Source organism: Rhineura floridana, chromosome 5 (assembly GCF_030035675.1).
Source record: "Rhineura floridana isolate rRhiFlo1 chromosome 5, rRhiFlo1.hap2, whole genome shotgun sequence".
Taxonomy (NCBI): domain Eukaryota; kingdom Metazoa; phylum Chordata; class Lepidosauria; order Squamata; family Rhineuridae; genus Rhineura; species Rhineura floridana.
In genome coordinates this window covers 97,538,124-97,553,744 of record NC_084484.1, presented here as the reverse complement: position 1 = coordinate 97,553,744, position 15,621 = coordinate 97,538,124, and the positions used below count along the sequence as shown (strand labels likewise).

At 40.8% G+C, this 15,621-nt stretch overlaps 1 protein-coding gene across 5 annotated transcripts in view; it reads left to right on the top strand.

Annotated features, from left to right (window-relative positions):
- Positions 1-14,739, top strand: part of IGSF5 (immunoglobulin superfamily member 5) — a 51,040-nt gene extending 36,301 nt beyond the window's left edge. For 4 of the 5 annotated variants that reach the window (XM_061627619.1, XM_061627618.1, XM_061627616.1 and 1 more), the window contains one exon: positions 2,728-3,676. In XM_061627619.1, the coding sequence (XP_061483603.1) occupies positions 2,728-3,123 (396 nt within the window). In that variant the 3' untranslated portion in view covers positions 3,124-3,676. Of the gene's footprint in view, positions 1-2,727; positions 3,677-11,973 lie in introns of those variants that run through there. The other variant, XM_061627617.1, reaches the window with a different exon arrangement.
- Positions 14,740-15,621: the final 882 nt, after the last annotated feature.

Below are 15,621 nucleotides of genomic sequence, written 5' to 3'. Positions count from 1 at the left end.
TGGTGGAGCCCCAGCATGCCGTCCGCTACTAGCCAAAACTTAATGCTTTTTTGCATCTTATGAACCCTCCTTTGTTTTTCCTGAGGCACAAAAACAAGTGAAGGTTACTTTCTTTAACTTTAGCCTTGAAACAGGTGAATTCAATTCATAGCATACATTGTCTGGTGCATGAAGCCCTGTTGGATGAATTTGAAAGAAGCACTGTTAGATGAGTCTTTCTGTCACAGTATTTGCTGCTGCCAGAAAATCATCTTGCAAATAGATTACAAGGCAGTACATTTATTGAAGATCTTGTTGTTGACAGTAGATGCATATTGCTAGGCTGCTTTCGGGAAATTGAAATTTGATGGCATTTTTGCATTTCTGCCCATGGCATCAAATCAGACCAGAGGCCAACTGAAATCTGGATGGTTCTGCTGTGGTGGAACAGAAGACTTCATAGAGAGAGATCATACTGTGCATATACCAATGACTTTACTGCAGAGCAGTATCTATTTGTCTATGGCTTGGTCTACAAAATCAAGGTGGAATGCTTCCGAAGCTGCTTAAGCTCATGAGATCACACCAGATCAAATAAGACCCCCAGTGGATTCCTGAGAGGGAGTCGGATGTTCAGTTATCATCTTTCAAGAGTTATGGCTTTCATTTTTATTCTGAAGTTGAGAGTCTATCCATCTCTGCTGAAAAGGTGCACATGTTACATATGCTGATAGCAACCTCTGTTCTCCAAGTGCTTTGTCCTTATGTAGCCAAAACAGCGATAATCACTCACAAGAGGGAGGTATCAGCAGGCCGAGGGAACATGAATTTGCAGAAGTATTAAGAATAATTAGAGGCAAAAAGGGAGAGGACAAAAAAGAGCCCAGTGAGGAGGACCGAGAGGAATATCATGGAAGAAGACATGGTGCACAGGAGCACTCCAAACTGCAACATTTTGTCGCAGGCTGCATTTATAGGTGACTGGAACTTGCTGCAGAAAAAACAGAAGTATAAATAAGCAATGTATAAAAGGACAATCCTGCTTTTCATTTTCATTTCCTTTTTTATTTAGTTTTTCCTGATTAATGGCAATTTTGTTTTGTTCTTTTGGAGTTAAAACATATTGTTATAGGATACCAGTATCCAAACTCCTGGAAAACATTGCATTAAGACAATGGTAGCACTTGGCTTCACGTTATTTAAATACAAGAGTAGGGGAAAGCAAAGGATTGTGGGATTAATATTTTGTCCTGCTCCTCAAAGTTTTTCCTCTTAATGTGAAACAAAAGAAAGACTGAAGATACCTTATCCTACTTATGGAACAAGACAATGGAAAGTGAAGCCTCTTGTATCTGCCTTCCCATGCATGGAGATTGGAATTCAATTCTTTCAGCTTCCTTGAGGCTCTAAGAAGCCATTGTGCTGTGGAGGTTTCTGAAGACAGATTTAATTTGTGGATGGAATTTCATATCAAGATCATGTATTTATCCATGGATAAGCTGGAGTAAACGGAAATGGCAAACCCACAGAATGTGATTACAGAATGAAAGTAACAGGATTTTTCTCTGTGAAAAAATTGTCATTTCTTAGTGTGCTGAGTAATTATGCCCCACCCATATGATAGACACAGTGCAAAGTCATAAGAATCATATGCAAAACAAATCAGTATAATGTTGAATTATATTGTTAACTTGAAAAGTCTCTGCGTTCTCAAGACAGTAGGCAAGATCCAACATCACGCCAGTGCACACCATGGGATTCCCATTCTTCTGGAGCACTCCAACTCTGTAGCAGATTTGGTGGTGGGGTGAGGCAGCAGGGGGAATGGGAGGTCCCACTTGCACAAGACAATGTCTATTGTGTTTGTGGGATGTTACAATTAGGAAAATCACTTATGGGTAATACTACAGAACCTTGAGCTCTCATCCACTTATGAGTTATTTATTTAAAAGATGTAACTGTTGTCATTTAGGGTGGCTGTTCTCTCAAGGTGGCTTCCATAGAATAGTAAAATACATAGCCCATAAAATCAAGTTAAAACCAGCTAAATGTTCACAAAACCTCTAGCCAGGACCACAACACCTTTACTCAAAGGCCATCAGAAACAAATGAGTCTTCCATTCCCATTTAAAGGCTTGCAGAGAAGGAGCCATGTGCAGCAGGGAATTCCATAATTGTGTGGCCACTCTGAGAAAACCCTCTCTCTTTTGCCCACCAACCCAATTTTGTACAGATTGGCAGATGAGGAAAGCCACTGAAGTTTATCTTGAAGGGTAGGCTGATACGGGTGAAGGTGATCCTTTAGGTTATCTGATTCCCAACTCTTTAGGGCTTTATAGGCTAAGATCAGCATCTAAAAATGAGGTCCAAAACTTGCCAGCAGCCAGTGAAGTCCACGTAACAATGGGGTTATGTGCTCCAACCATCTTGCCCTCACCAACATGGATGGGGCTGCCTTTGAAGTTTCCAAACCATCTTTAAAGATAATTCCACATACAGTAATCTAGCCTGGATGTCACTAGGGCATGAGTGAGTGACTGAGGTAACGCCTGCCCTTTCTAGAGGGGGTCATAGCTGGTATATCAACCTTAGCTGATAAAAGTTAGCACCAAGTCCAGGTGAGCCTCCAAGCTGTGAGCTTCATCCTTTAGAATGCAAGGGCTTTGATGTAGCCAAGAAGCAATGGGTATCTACTCCTGATAATACAGCCTGCATGTTTATCGTATTCTGCTTCCTTTTCTTGCACAGATCTCATCACAGTTTTCTAGTTCATCGCAATCTCTTCAACGTAGCTCCCCTGCCCTACCCTTTAACCATTTTAATCAACGATCACAAGAAGGTACAGCACAGCAATCCAGGAGGATCCCTAAAGTACGATTCAGGACTGTCTCCTCAAAGACTCGCAAATCTAGGGCTCGCCAGCTACATAGTTTAAAACTGCACCCCCATATTCAGCAATCTAACGGCAAACATCGCTACACCAGAAAGGTGTACCCTCAATGGAGGCAATCTGGTGATTGGCATAAATACAAAAGGAGGCTAATGCACCAACCTGAACCAACAAAGGCTAAAGATTTTCAGCTCCAACATTCCAGAGGGCAGCATATGTATCCCAGAGTGCAACTGAAAAAGAGTACACCTTGACAAATTGGGGCCCAGTCACAGCAATAGCGGCTGAAAGCAGTTCAGAGAAAACAATTTTATTCTGGCACCAAGACAAAGGCACTCAGAGTTCAGCCTTCTGCATAAATGAATTATTATTATTATTGAAGATTATGATAATATGAGGAAGCAGAAATCCCAACTGTTGAGAAAGCAGAAGTCCCAACCCAGCAAATCTGAGGTCTCCACAGAATATTTTTACCAAGAATCCTCCAGTGTCCATGATATTAATGTCGGGTGCAATCCAAACTTCCCAAACAGGAGGATGGGCAGAAGTGCAACTGGTGGGTTCACCAGCAGCAGTGGCAGTTAGGGATGGGATCCACTGGCCAGTGCTGGTTCAAAAACATTCTGTTGACCTCACAGGCTGGCACTGATTCGAGTTCATTCTCTATCCACTAGCCACTGCTTTCACCAAGCCAAAGTTTTTTCAACTCAGAAAAAATATGAATATCAATATCAATATTTTAAAAGAAAATAATACATTTTCTTCAAAATATTGATGTTTAAGAACATGAGACTTAGCTCATTTATCGAAGGGCAAACTAATCAAGAATCAGACCTAATTTGAGCAAAGAAGAATAGCAGTGCAATCGGCAGGAAGTCCCGCTGAGCAAGTAAGTCTCACTGAGGTAAGTAGGGTATAGAATTGCAGTGTGTGCAGCTCACATTTCCACACTGCGAGGAGATGGAAAAGTTGCAAAACCTAGTAAATATCAATAAATTATCATTCTTACAATCAATGTTTTAGAGGCATTTTTTTTTTAAAAAGTTAGTTTTCAAAAATTCGCTACATTGAAATCTGATCCTCAGTGTTTGAGAATAAGTGACTTTATAGAAAATTCGGTACCAAATCCAAAATGGGTGGAATTCTAGCACATCCCTAGTGGCAGTGCCAGCCAACAGAAAGCCCTAAAATAAGATGTTGATCCAGCTTGGTTTTATTGGATTCCAAGCTGGCCCTACTATTGTCATGTGATGGCATCAGGTCCAATTCACAGTCCCACACTCCCTCCAGGCTAGCACAGCAATTTGCCTGCCCCATCTTCCTCTGTGGCTGGCATGTGTGGCAGGGCTGCAGATGCAGCGGTGGCCCCACTGCTCCATTAAGCCTTGGTGGGCAGTGGCTGGGAGTTGGATTGCACTCTTCCTTTCTGTAAGCAGAGTTACTAGGTTTTGCAACTTTTCCATCTCCTCGCAGTGTGGAAATGTGAGCTGCACACACTGCAATTCTATACCCTACTTACCTCAGTGAGACTTACTTGCTCAGCGGGACTTCCTGCCGATTGCACTGCTATTCTTCTTTGCTCAAATTAGGTCTGATTCTTGATTAGTTTGCCCTTCGATAAATGAGCTAAGTCTCATGAATCAAAATATGTTTACTTTTCTGACTTTTTCTTTTTAAAAAATGTTTTGTAAGAGAACATGAGATTTCTAACAACTAGTGAAATTAGTAGATAGTTCCCCCCCCATTAAATCCCACAGCATTTAGGTCATGTTTTTATGTCTGTACTTAATCATCAAAATATGACGACATAGAATTTAAAATACAAAGGTAATTTCTAGAATCTAAATTTACACAAAATTATAGTTCATGAAATAATTTATTACATGCATATCTTGCTTTTCTTTCCAAGACCTCAAGGTGTGTTAGCCAGTCAAGTATTTGTCAACAGCAATCCTGATTGCACCAACCAAGGATGTTTTAAGGCCCTGGTTCCATCTGCAATCCCACACTAGTCAACCCAGGGAGGACAGACACAGAATGCCTTTGAATGGCTTTATTCACACTTTTACAATCATATATTTTGTTCAATTACACTCCAAATGTGCATATCTGTATACTAATAATTTAACAATTTTACAAATGTTAAATAAAATATCCCAACACAGCATAAAACCTTACTAAGATTGGTGGATCAGGCCAGTTATTTGATGAGTTCTTACTGTAGCTTAAAGGTGGTCTATGATGGCAGAAGAGCCCTTTGATGATGATAAGAGAGTGAGTTTCTTCACAGACTAACATAGGACCTTTTATAGGATTTTTATCCCAAGATCCCTGCAAATAATGATCTGATAGGGTTTTCTCTTATCATACTATATCACAATTATCACACCATATTCATACTTTATCCTTACTTATTTCTCATACTAAAAACATATTTACTATTCTAGAGAGCAATCGTAACTATGGGAAGCCAGCATAATTTACACTGGCTTAAAGTATACCAGATCCAAACCCTGTTCAGCTGCAAAACTATTGCAGCCAAGCTGGCCCAAGCCTGGCAAAGGGAAAACAAGCCTTTTAAATAGAGTTCGACTTACATCACCCTTTTTGCTGGTGTAAGTTCTGCTAGGTTGCCGGGTCATGTGATTCAGATGAACAGGTTTAGGATCCAGTATAAACCCCCTCTCACATGGTTCCACCATGCAGGACTGGCCTTAGTGGTGGGCCAAGCTGAGGTGGGCATCAAACTGAGCTGAGGTCCTTCAGTTAGCTTTAAAGTATATTTCTTTTTCATTTTCCACTTTGATGTCACTTACGCTTGGTAAAAATTAGTGGAACGCAGCTTTATTTTGAGGCAATGTTACTGAGCACTTAGGACTTCAAATATGATAAACTACTATAAGCACTATTATAAATAATAATGAAGTAAACCCATAAGCAGTAAGAGGCCAGCTGGATACCTTTTTATTTATAATTTTTCTTTATTGTTTTTAAAGATAAAAATAATGGATATTCTAAGATAAAGAATGCTAGGAACTGCTACAAAACAAAAAATATTAGAAGTAAAACCTGGGATGGTTCTGCTGTGTTGCATAGTACACTGCCATTGCCCAGAATGTGGCTTTTCAAGCTTTGCTTGTGCAAACTGTAGCATAGTGGCTGAAAGATCGAGGTTTTGAGCAATGTCATTCTTGATGGATAGGACCGCAAGTGATGTGAACCTCTCATCTGCCATAACATTTTGATGAGCTTCAGTTTTGAGAAGCTATGCTTGCCACTTGCAACTGTAACTAAAAGTGTCAGGATAATTTGCTGCCCAGATGGTTGGGAAGACATCAGTCATTTTGATATCATGGATGTACTGCAGAGCATCTCATGGTGAGCCTTTTCCAGGGGGTAGAATGTGATGCCCAGCTCAATAGAAAGATCTGCACCATCAATGTCAGAAAGGTTTCCACCAGTGCAGATCCACTCAGATCTGTGCAGATCCACTCAGTGGGTGGTAACTTAGCAGCTCTTCTGATACCTACTCAAAGTTGTACAAGAGTTTGAGGCTTAAGCTGGCTATAAAATGTATCCTTGGGAGAATTCAGAGGCCTGCTTATTAGCTAGACCTGCAGCCCAACTGTAAGGGAGAGTAAACCAATCACAGTAAGGTAATTTTAAAAAAATGTCTTGACAGCAATAGAAATAAGATTGGTCAGAAAGGCCAAGTAGTCCTGGTTACAGAGTTCACTGTAAGGAGAGAAGGAACAGGGAAGACTTTAAGGATGTTTTCTATGGCAAAGCAGATGTCCTGTTCTTGTCACAGAAGTAACTTGGGGCCCAAGTGAATGAGTGAATGCCACCTAAGATTTCCAGGAAAGGTGCCACTGGACAGTAATTTTCTGTGGCAGTTACTATGGGGAAAGGTGTAGGAATGGTGTGAGTCCGGGACTTAAGGGAGGAATCCATCCTTCCTGAGTAGTGGAGAAGGCTAGCAGTAAACCACAGCCAGAAGATTTGTGAGACTGAGTCCCAGGAAGCAGAAAAAAATGCTTTCCCAGAAGGAGGTTGGAATCTGGAGGAGGTACTTACAGGAGAAGCACAACTCAATCCCTATTCCCTTACTCCCATGTAAGAAAAAAAGAAAGAACATATATCATTCTGCTAGATCCCAGTGCAAAGAGGAGCTGCAGGCGAGATTTCTCACATGTAGGCTGCACATGTAATCATACTTGCATGTGGCCCCCAGCTTTGTACACACATGCATGGTGCTTGTAGGGGGCGGCAGCAGGGCCCCCAACATCATCCCTGCATCAGGCTCAATAAACCCGCTGGGTGGCCCTGCAAAGCTGACCATGGGGGGGCACTGAAGGCACTCCTTGCCTAAGGCACTATTTATCCTAGGGCCGGCCCTGCCACCACAACCCTGGAACTCCCCTTTTATGGGACCTATGCCAGCCTTGGCTGAGCCAGGATGAAGGAGTTATGCAGGTGTAGCCCCAGCTGAGCTGGAGACCTGCCAGATCCTAACTCGCTCATCTCAGTGGATCTTGGCTTTGGATTGCTGTCTAATTCCTTGAACTCTAAGAACATGTTTCATAACCTTGCTTGTTGTTTATGTTTATTCTTTCTTGGTATATGTTACATAATATGCCTGACATGCTAAGTGTTTCTTTCCAATCAAACTTAGTTAAATGGTAGGCCTGTGCACAACTCCCCCTTATCGGCCCCCTTGGCTCCAATCTGGAGGGGGGCATCAGGCCAACCTGCCCTGGGTCATCCTGGGAAGCACCTGCCTCATCTCAGAGCCACTCCCAAATAAGTTAGGAGACAGTGCTCATATTTAATTAGGGTTAAAAAAAACCCATAATAAAACATATGGAGGTGTTGGGGGCAGGGGAAGGAGATACATGTTCTCTCCCTCCAACCGAGAGTGGGGTCAATTTACTCTGTGCAATGCTGTTTTGCAGGAAAGCCCCTTGTGAAACAGCACCCACACCCCCAGAGGATAGTTGCCTCTCCTCATCAGGCAGGCAGCAGAGCCGTGGTCCAGTTTGCATGTCTCACTCAATCATAGTTTAGCAATATGTGCACAAGCAGGAAGGAACTGCTGTGGGTCTCAACTTTGTTCTGTACCCTCTGCTCTGTCCACGCAACCAGGAGAAGAATGTTGGTGCCTTTTAGTTTTACCTTCCTTTAAAATTGGCTTGTTGTGCCGTCCAGACCAGAGATTGTGGTTTATAACAAACCACTCTTTCACTGGTTGGGATGACTCAACAAGCTCACAATCAGAGAAGGTGCGGGTAGGGGGAGCTGTCAAAGTCCTCCTGGTCGTGAGGGAGAAGAAGAGGGAAGGGAGGCTCATAGCATTTCTTTACTGCTTGTGCACATGTTGCTGAACCATGGCCATCTTGCCATATTAATTTCCCTGAAGCATCTATACATATAAATTTACATATGCAAAGTAGTGTGTGGACTCGTGCCCCAATTCTTTTAAGCACCTAGCAATGCCTCCTGACTATTGCGTAACAAGCTGTGCCTGTGGCAATTCTCACTTCTACTTAAGTATTAAAGGTACAGGAGCCCCATATTCTATTGCAAAAGCAGATTAAATGTTTGGTGCCGTAAAAACTTTCACTGCTAGAAGCAGAGTCAGTTCTTATATCTCTGATCTGCAGCAGCTAAGGCTGTTAGTAAACATAACAAATGCATACAGTAAACACACAAACACTTACCCTTCAATTTTCCTAGCATATTCTTTTTTTAGATGGGTAACAATTGACAGGATCTCTGGCTTGCCTCACACTGCTATAGCATCAGTATCTGAAGAGCTGCCATCTGGCAAATTAAAAGTTCAGAATTATGTGCCTAATAACAGATGTGCACATATCATGCATCTCATTGATGTCATAACAGTAATTATGGAATACTTACAGTAGTTGAAATGCTTGTCTCACTGTCTGAACATCATTATCTATATCCCAGTTTTGAGATGACTGGAACTGGCTTCGCATACTTAAGTTTAATCCGAAATTGCTTCTACAAATTTGCAATTTTCTTTTGTGGTGCTGGACATGAAGAGAAGTATTTGTGTGTCCAGTTAATCAGCCAACCCAACAGTTCATATTGGTGTTTAGTTTAGAGTTGCCAGGTCAGAAGCATTCCAAACCCTGATATTTCAGGGGCGGGCCCTAGTGATGTCATGGGGCAAGCCCTGGAGCCAGCTGCATCTCATGGGGAATAAGGAGGAACTTCCTCCTCCTTGCCCCCCATGGGATGCAGCCAGTTCTGAAACTGGGCAGGGTGTGACGCTGAGCGTGAGGAGGATGTGCATTCCTCCTCACCCCACCAATTGAATGCAGCCAGCTCTGAAGCTCAGGGATGCATCAGTGGGCCAAAATCTCCCCAGGGAAGGGAGATTTGTAGCCCCTCCTGGCCTCAGAGCTAGCTGCGTTTGATGGCGAAGTTCCTCCTTACCCCACCAATAGAATGCAGCCAGCTCCAAAGCTGGAGGATGCATCAGCAGGCCTAAATCTTCCTGGAGAAGGGAGATTTGGGCCTGTTGACATGTCCCCCGACTGACCAGAAACTGGAGATTGGAGTATCTCACCCAGAGACCCAGGGAAGACCCCCCAAAACCTGGAGACCTGCAATGCTAGTTTAGTCATCTCATTTCTTGCTATATTCTTAAAGACAAATTGATGAATGAAGCTCTTGGTTTTGAAGATGTTTTACATGGTAAAGGATATTGGGTCATGTTTCAAAACCATGGTGCAGCAGCAAAAGGGACCCCTCTGTCTGTGTCAGTAAGCATGAAACAATCAAATGCTTATTCAAATGTAGCAGACCTTCCTATAGTTTTGGGTCCTACCTGTTAACATCAAAGTATTTTACCATATGAGCAAGGTCTGTTGAACTGTTGTTTAATGTAGGCCATGCATTTTAGTTACCTTAAAATGCAGGAACAAATGCAAAAGGATCACTTTTTTTAGGAAGCAGAATTATCTGGGGTAATATTGGAGCCTTCGTTGTATTGATGAAGGTTCGCTAGGATTTCACTCATGACTAACACACTTTACTTTTTATAGTCTGTAGTGCCTGAGAGCGTGATTTGGGCAGCCCAATATTTTACTTTGCTTCCTGGCCAGCAAACTGAGATTGTTTACTTGTGAAAAAGGTTGTCAATGGTTAGAACATTGATCTACAGTTAGCGTGTTGGAATCCTCAGCTTAGTCACACCCCTCATCTAAGATGGCTTGTATTATTGGCCTACCAACATTTTCTTTTTGCTTAAGGTTTACATTTTTAGGGTTAAAGACAAAAGAAAAAATGGTGGGAAAGGCAGGAAAGAAATTACATGAAAAGGAGAGAAAGTTAGAGAACCAAAAGTGGGTCTCCTCTTTGGGGTTAAGATGGGTTTGGGGGCAAAATAAGTTTAGGAACATCTGAGAATCTGTTGGTTTGGTTTTATTCTTTTACAAATTTGGCCAGATCAAATTGTAATATTCTGAAACAATATAGGTACAGTGATAACATAAGAAGGCCTAATCAAGCATAGCAGAGTGTAGAAATAGGCCACTGTGGCTCAGTCTCTTGATGTTTCTGAAGCACCAAGAGAAAATGTTGATTCAGAAACTTGATACCTATATAGGAAGGAGGTAGGCTCAACTATTGTTCACTTATGCCAGTTTAAATGGCTTTACTACTTTTCAATCTGCTTTATGGTAAGCAGTGAATTCCAATATTACAGTATGATTTTACCAGATGGTAGAATGAAAAAGTGGTTGTGCATTTAAAACCAAACTAAGAATTTATCGGATGATTTTCTGAAGTGTTAGCAGCTGTACAGCAGAACAATATTGGGCACATTTATTTTCTTAATATCTCACTTTGTGGATTGTTAAATAATTGATATATAAAATATATTGCTAAGATTGTCAAATAAATGTGAAATACCAAGAGACTACAGATTTACTGTATCTCTTCTTTAGAGACCAGTAACTTCTACAATAGATGCAGCTGAGCTATTCTTGTGTGTTGAAAAACATATGTCTGATTTACTGTATAAATAAATATCAAGCACTATGGGTCAAATCCGTTATAAGCCCCAGCCAGGATGGCCAGTGGTCAGGGATGATGAAAGATGTAGTCCAGCAACATCTGGAGGGCCACAGGTTTCCCAACCCTGATTCAAGCAAAAGAGTCACAATGGTACAGAAAAAGTCTCAACTGGAAGACAAACTAAAATAAAAATACTGTTATTACTATATTTCCCATTGTGATCTCTGGTTGTTTACCAAGTACTCATTTTAATTTCCATTGGAACAAAACTGAAAACAGTAGGTTTTCAGCAGCAATAAAATGTGAATGAGGCCTACATTTCTGCATGTATACCACTTGCTCACTGATTTGGCCCCTTACTATTAAATCATGAAATATCTTCTTTCTGATCTATGTCATGAGACATATAAGCAATTGATTCCCATATAAAATGCCATCTTGTGAATATTTGACACCCATCTCATGTGGCAAATCAATTAAAGAATAGCAGAATTGTCTGCACTTTCAGTCCTCAATTTTTGGGCCCTGATCCAGCTAACAGTCTTGGGAAAATGAAACGCAACTAACTTCTTCCATTGGTTTTAATGAGATTTACAACACAGTGTTAAGGATATTTACTCAGAAGTAAGTCTGTCTGAGTTCACTGGCATTTGCAGTAGAATCCTATATGTGTTTCCTCAAAAGTAAGTCCCACTTGAATTCAGTGAAGCCCACTTCTAGGTACTGATAAACTCGAGAGTCAGGTATTGATTTAGGATTGTAGCTTTATTGTCTAGTGCAGCCTTTCCCAACCGGTGTGCCTCCAGATGTTGTTGGACCACAACTCCCATCTTTCCTGACCATTGGCAATGCTGGCTGAGGCTGATGGGAGTTGTGGTTCAACAACATCTGGAGGCACACTGGTTGGGAAAGGCTTGTCTAGTGAGTGTGTTTGAGATTGCAGCTTTAGTAGTGGCTAACTTTAACTGGATCAAGCATTTCGTTTTTAACAGAGCTATGCATGATGAATATAATTTAGAAATGTTTTCTTAAAATACTTTGATCTGTATCATTTATAGGTTTCTTATAATGGACATCATGATGGAGTACTTCCCTCAAGAACTACTGCTTACCCAATCATTCTAAGAAAAATCAGAAATGTGACACATGTATAGGAAATATCTGAGTACCACATTTTCCAAAGCAGAAGTTGTCTTTCTCTTGTTTCACTGCTCATATATATATATATATGATCATAAGTGCATTTCTTTGCTATTCTTGGTGAATCTTGGTGCATCAACCCAAAGATTCAACATCTTTACCAGAACTGCATTTTCCTTTGTTTTATCTGCAAACCATCAAGGTCCACTTAATGAGAAAATGTAATTAAGGAGGCATCATCTGCTGTCTTTTTCTACAGATATGTGGGACTAGAGCAGCCTTTCCCAACCAGTGTGCCTCCAGATGTTGTTGGACCACAACTCCCATCTTTCCTGACCATTGGCAATGCTGGCTGAGGCTGATGGGAGTTGTGGTCCAACAACATCTGGAGGCACACTGGTTGAAAAAGGCTGGACTAGAGACTTATATATAAGCATTTATTACACAGGGGAAATAACATTTGAATTTAAGATTGGAAAAATGAGAAATTGAGAGAACCAAAATTGACAGTTCCTTCCATCCCTACCTCTCAAGCTGTGACTGCCCCAACACTGGGCCATAATTAGGTTTGAACAAAGCCTTCTATTGCTTACAATAGAAGATTTATTTCAAGCCTAATTGCAACAGGAGGAGAGGGTGACACTGCAGGCACCAGTGAAGGCCTTATCAGGTGTGTGTGTGCCCATCGGCACTGCATTGATGACCCTAGGGCAGCGTTTCCCAACTAGTGGGCCACCAGATGTTGTTGGACCACAATTCTCATCTTTCCTGACCATTGGTAATGCTGGCTAAGGCTGATGGGAGTTGTGGTCCAACAACATCTGGTGGCCCACTGGTTGGGAAAGGCTGCCCTAGGGCTACCATGAAGGGTGTTAGGCTCCTCTCCTTGGTAGATCAAAAATTGTGCAAGAATATTCATGTACTGAATTTTATGTTGTTGTCTAGTTTTTCCATTTGTTCAAACAAAATATTGCCATGGAACACTGTACATAGATGGGACACAGAGAAACAAATGTTCCATAACTATACATTGTTTCAGTCCTGTGTAAGCTTACCTCATGTTTTCCTCTTCAGTTTTGTATTTCACATAGAAGAAGAAGATGTCACCTGAATTCACTGACTCATACCTATTTAAAAATAGCAATAGCTTGGCACAATTCTTTTCCTTGACAATAGAAAGAAGCATTGAGTTTGAGCAGGCTGCTATACTTAAGGATGCAGAATTTCAACAGTGCTAGTGATTGCTAATCACAATATTGACAGTAAATATTTAATTGCTCATTTTATAGGACAGAGCCTCAAGCTATACCTCATTTCAAATATTTATGGAGTGATTGAGCAAAACTCCTTGGCTGGCAATGATAAAGTTTATAGTTTAAGCAAAATTCTTGTAACAAGTTTTGTAAAACACATCCAGCTTGTCTTAATATTAGTTGTATCAGGTTCCTTATATGAACTACAGATGAATTAATTCTGTAAAGTTAAAAGGTTAATCTCATTGCTTGCTCTGGAGTGAGTTAGCTGCCAAGGCAGAAAATTCATAATATTGGAGTGAAAGCCATGAGGGAAAATAACACAATAACTCATATTGTATTGAGTACCTCAGCAATTTAAGCACAACATTGTGTTTATTGATTTCATTTTTCCATAAGAACCTAGGGAATTTGTAACACTGTGGTTTGTATATATTTTCCATTCACTTATTTTAAGAACAGTGTATAACTTCCTACCAGTTTCAGGACACAGCCAAGGGCTATCCATTCTTCTCATTACTAATTGTTGTGGGAAAACAAATATTGTGGAAGGGCTGTAGCTCAGTGGTAGAGAACCTGCCTTGCATGCAGAAGGTCCGAGGTTCAATCCCTGACATCTCCAGGTAGGCTGGGACAGAGTTCTACCTGAAACCCTGGAGAGCTGCTGCTAGTCAGTGTAGACAATACTGAGCTAGATGGACCAATGGTTTAACTCAGTATAAGGCAGCTTCCTATGTTCCTATACACCTGTACAGCAAAAAAAAAAAAAAGGCCAGTTACAGCAAAAGGTAAAGGAAACTAAGTGTGCATTAAATATATGGTGTGGCTGTGACCTTGAAGAGACTGTGGAGAGTGTAGTATGTTTTTCTACATATAGTTGTTGTGTGAAGGAATTATAACATATTGGGGAGCAGTTTCTCAAGAAACAAATAAAATGACTAACTAGTCATTACTTTCAGACCCACAGTTAGTTTCTCACATTCCCAAATGTGCTTAGTGTTGTTAATATTTGAGGGAACTACCAAAACTGGAAGTGGTAACTTCTTTTAAAATTGTAGCAGCTAGGCTAGTCATTTGCTAAAAACTGGAAGGTATTGTGTACTAATGTACTGGACAGTTGGTTCCAAAAAATATGGAGAGTGGCATTAATGGAAAAACTCACATACAAAGTGTTTGTGAAAAGAAATGAACAGTTTTCAAACAGCCTGGAATTGCTTTAGACATGCAGCTAAGTTGGAACATGGGTGTAAATCACCATTGAACCATGGACACCTTTGAAAAGACGGCCTGGGCTAAGAATTGAGGAGAAGTAATTCTGGAACAGATGTAAACTTTACTTAGTTAATGAAAAGAATCTTTGTAATCCTGAATCTTTCACTGATGATGTTGTTATTGATCATGAATGAATAAACAATTTTAAACAGTTAACAAGCTTTTCTGTGGCCCAAATAAAATCACTTTGAATTCAGCTTCAGCTCATAAATAAGAGCAACTCATTCCAATTGCCCCACTTTCTCCAAAAGTCACCTCCCAGCATCAACCTGGGGAGAGCTGCCCATTGGCACTTTTTCTAGCCAAAAAGCTTTATTGACAGGAGGTTCCTTGAGTAAATATCCCCCCAGGAATTGTAGTTTGCTAGGGCTTCTGGACCCTTAGGACCTGGAAGCCCTGACAGTTCCTAGGGAGTTAGAGCAGCCATATTGATACAATGAGCAGTATGTTCAAACTGGTGGTAGAATGATAATGATGACAAAGTTTAGGAAACAAATGTTTGGGTAGGAGGTAAAAGGACTAGATGTGACAATGAATAAGACAGAATATGGAATGTGGGTGAGCAGCAAGCTCCCTACCAATCCAAACCTTTAAAGCCTGCAAATACAAACCTGAATCTGTTTCTGGCTATTTTGATCACATTGGTAGAATTGCAAATGTACTTTGATACATTTGTACTTTGTGCTTTGATGTACCAAATCACCTGTATGGCTAGCATAGTGCTGAATTTTCAGGGTCTCTAATTTCATTCAATATCCACACTTCTGAAGGTGAATACATTTTCATTGACTTAATAGCTAAAGTTACTAAAAACTAAATTTGGTTTGAAACCATTTACCTCTATTTGCTACAGCAATTCTTATCATGATTTGTGTTTTCATCTATTCCTGTTGATGGACATCATATATTTCAGTCACAAGTCTTGCAAGCAATAAGACACCATGCTAGAAAGAAGACATATGGCAACAGTGGGTTGCATCCAACGTAGCACTAAGTAAGCATCCCATCTGTGCAGGATTTCTGCGTGGGGGAGAAGAGAAG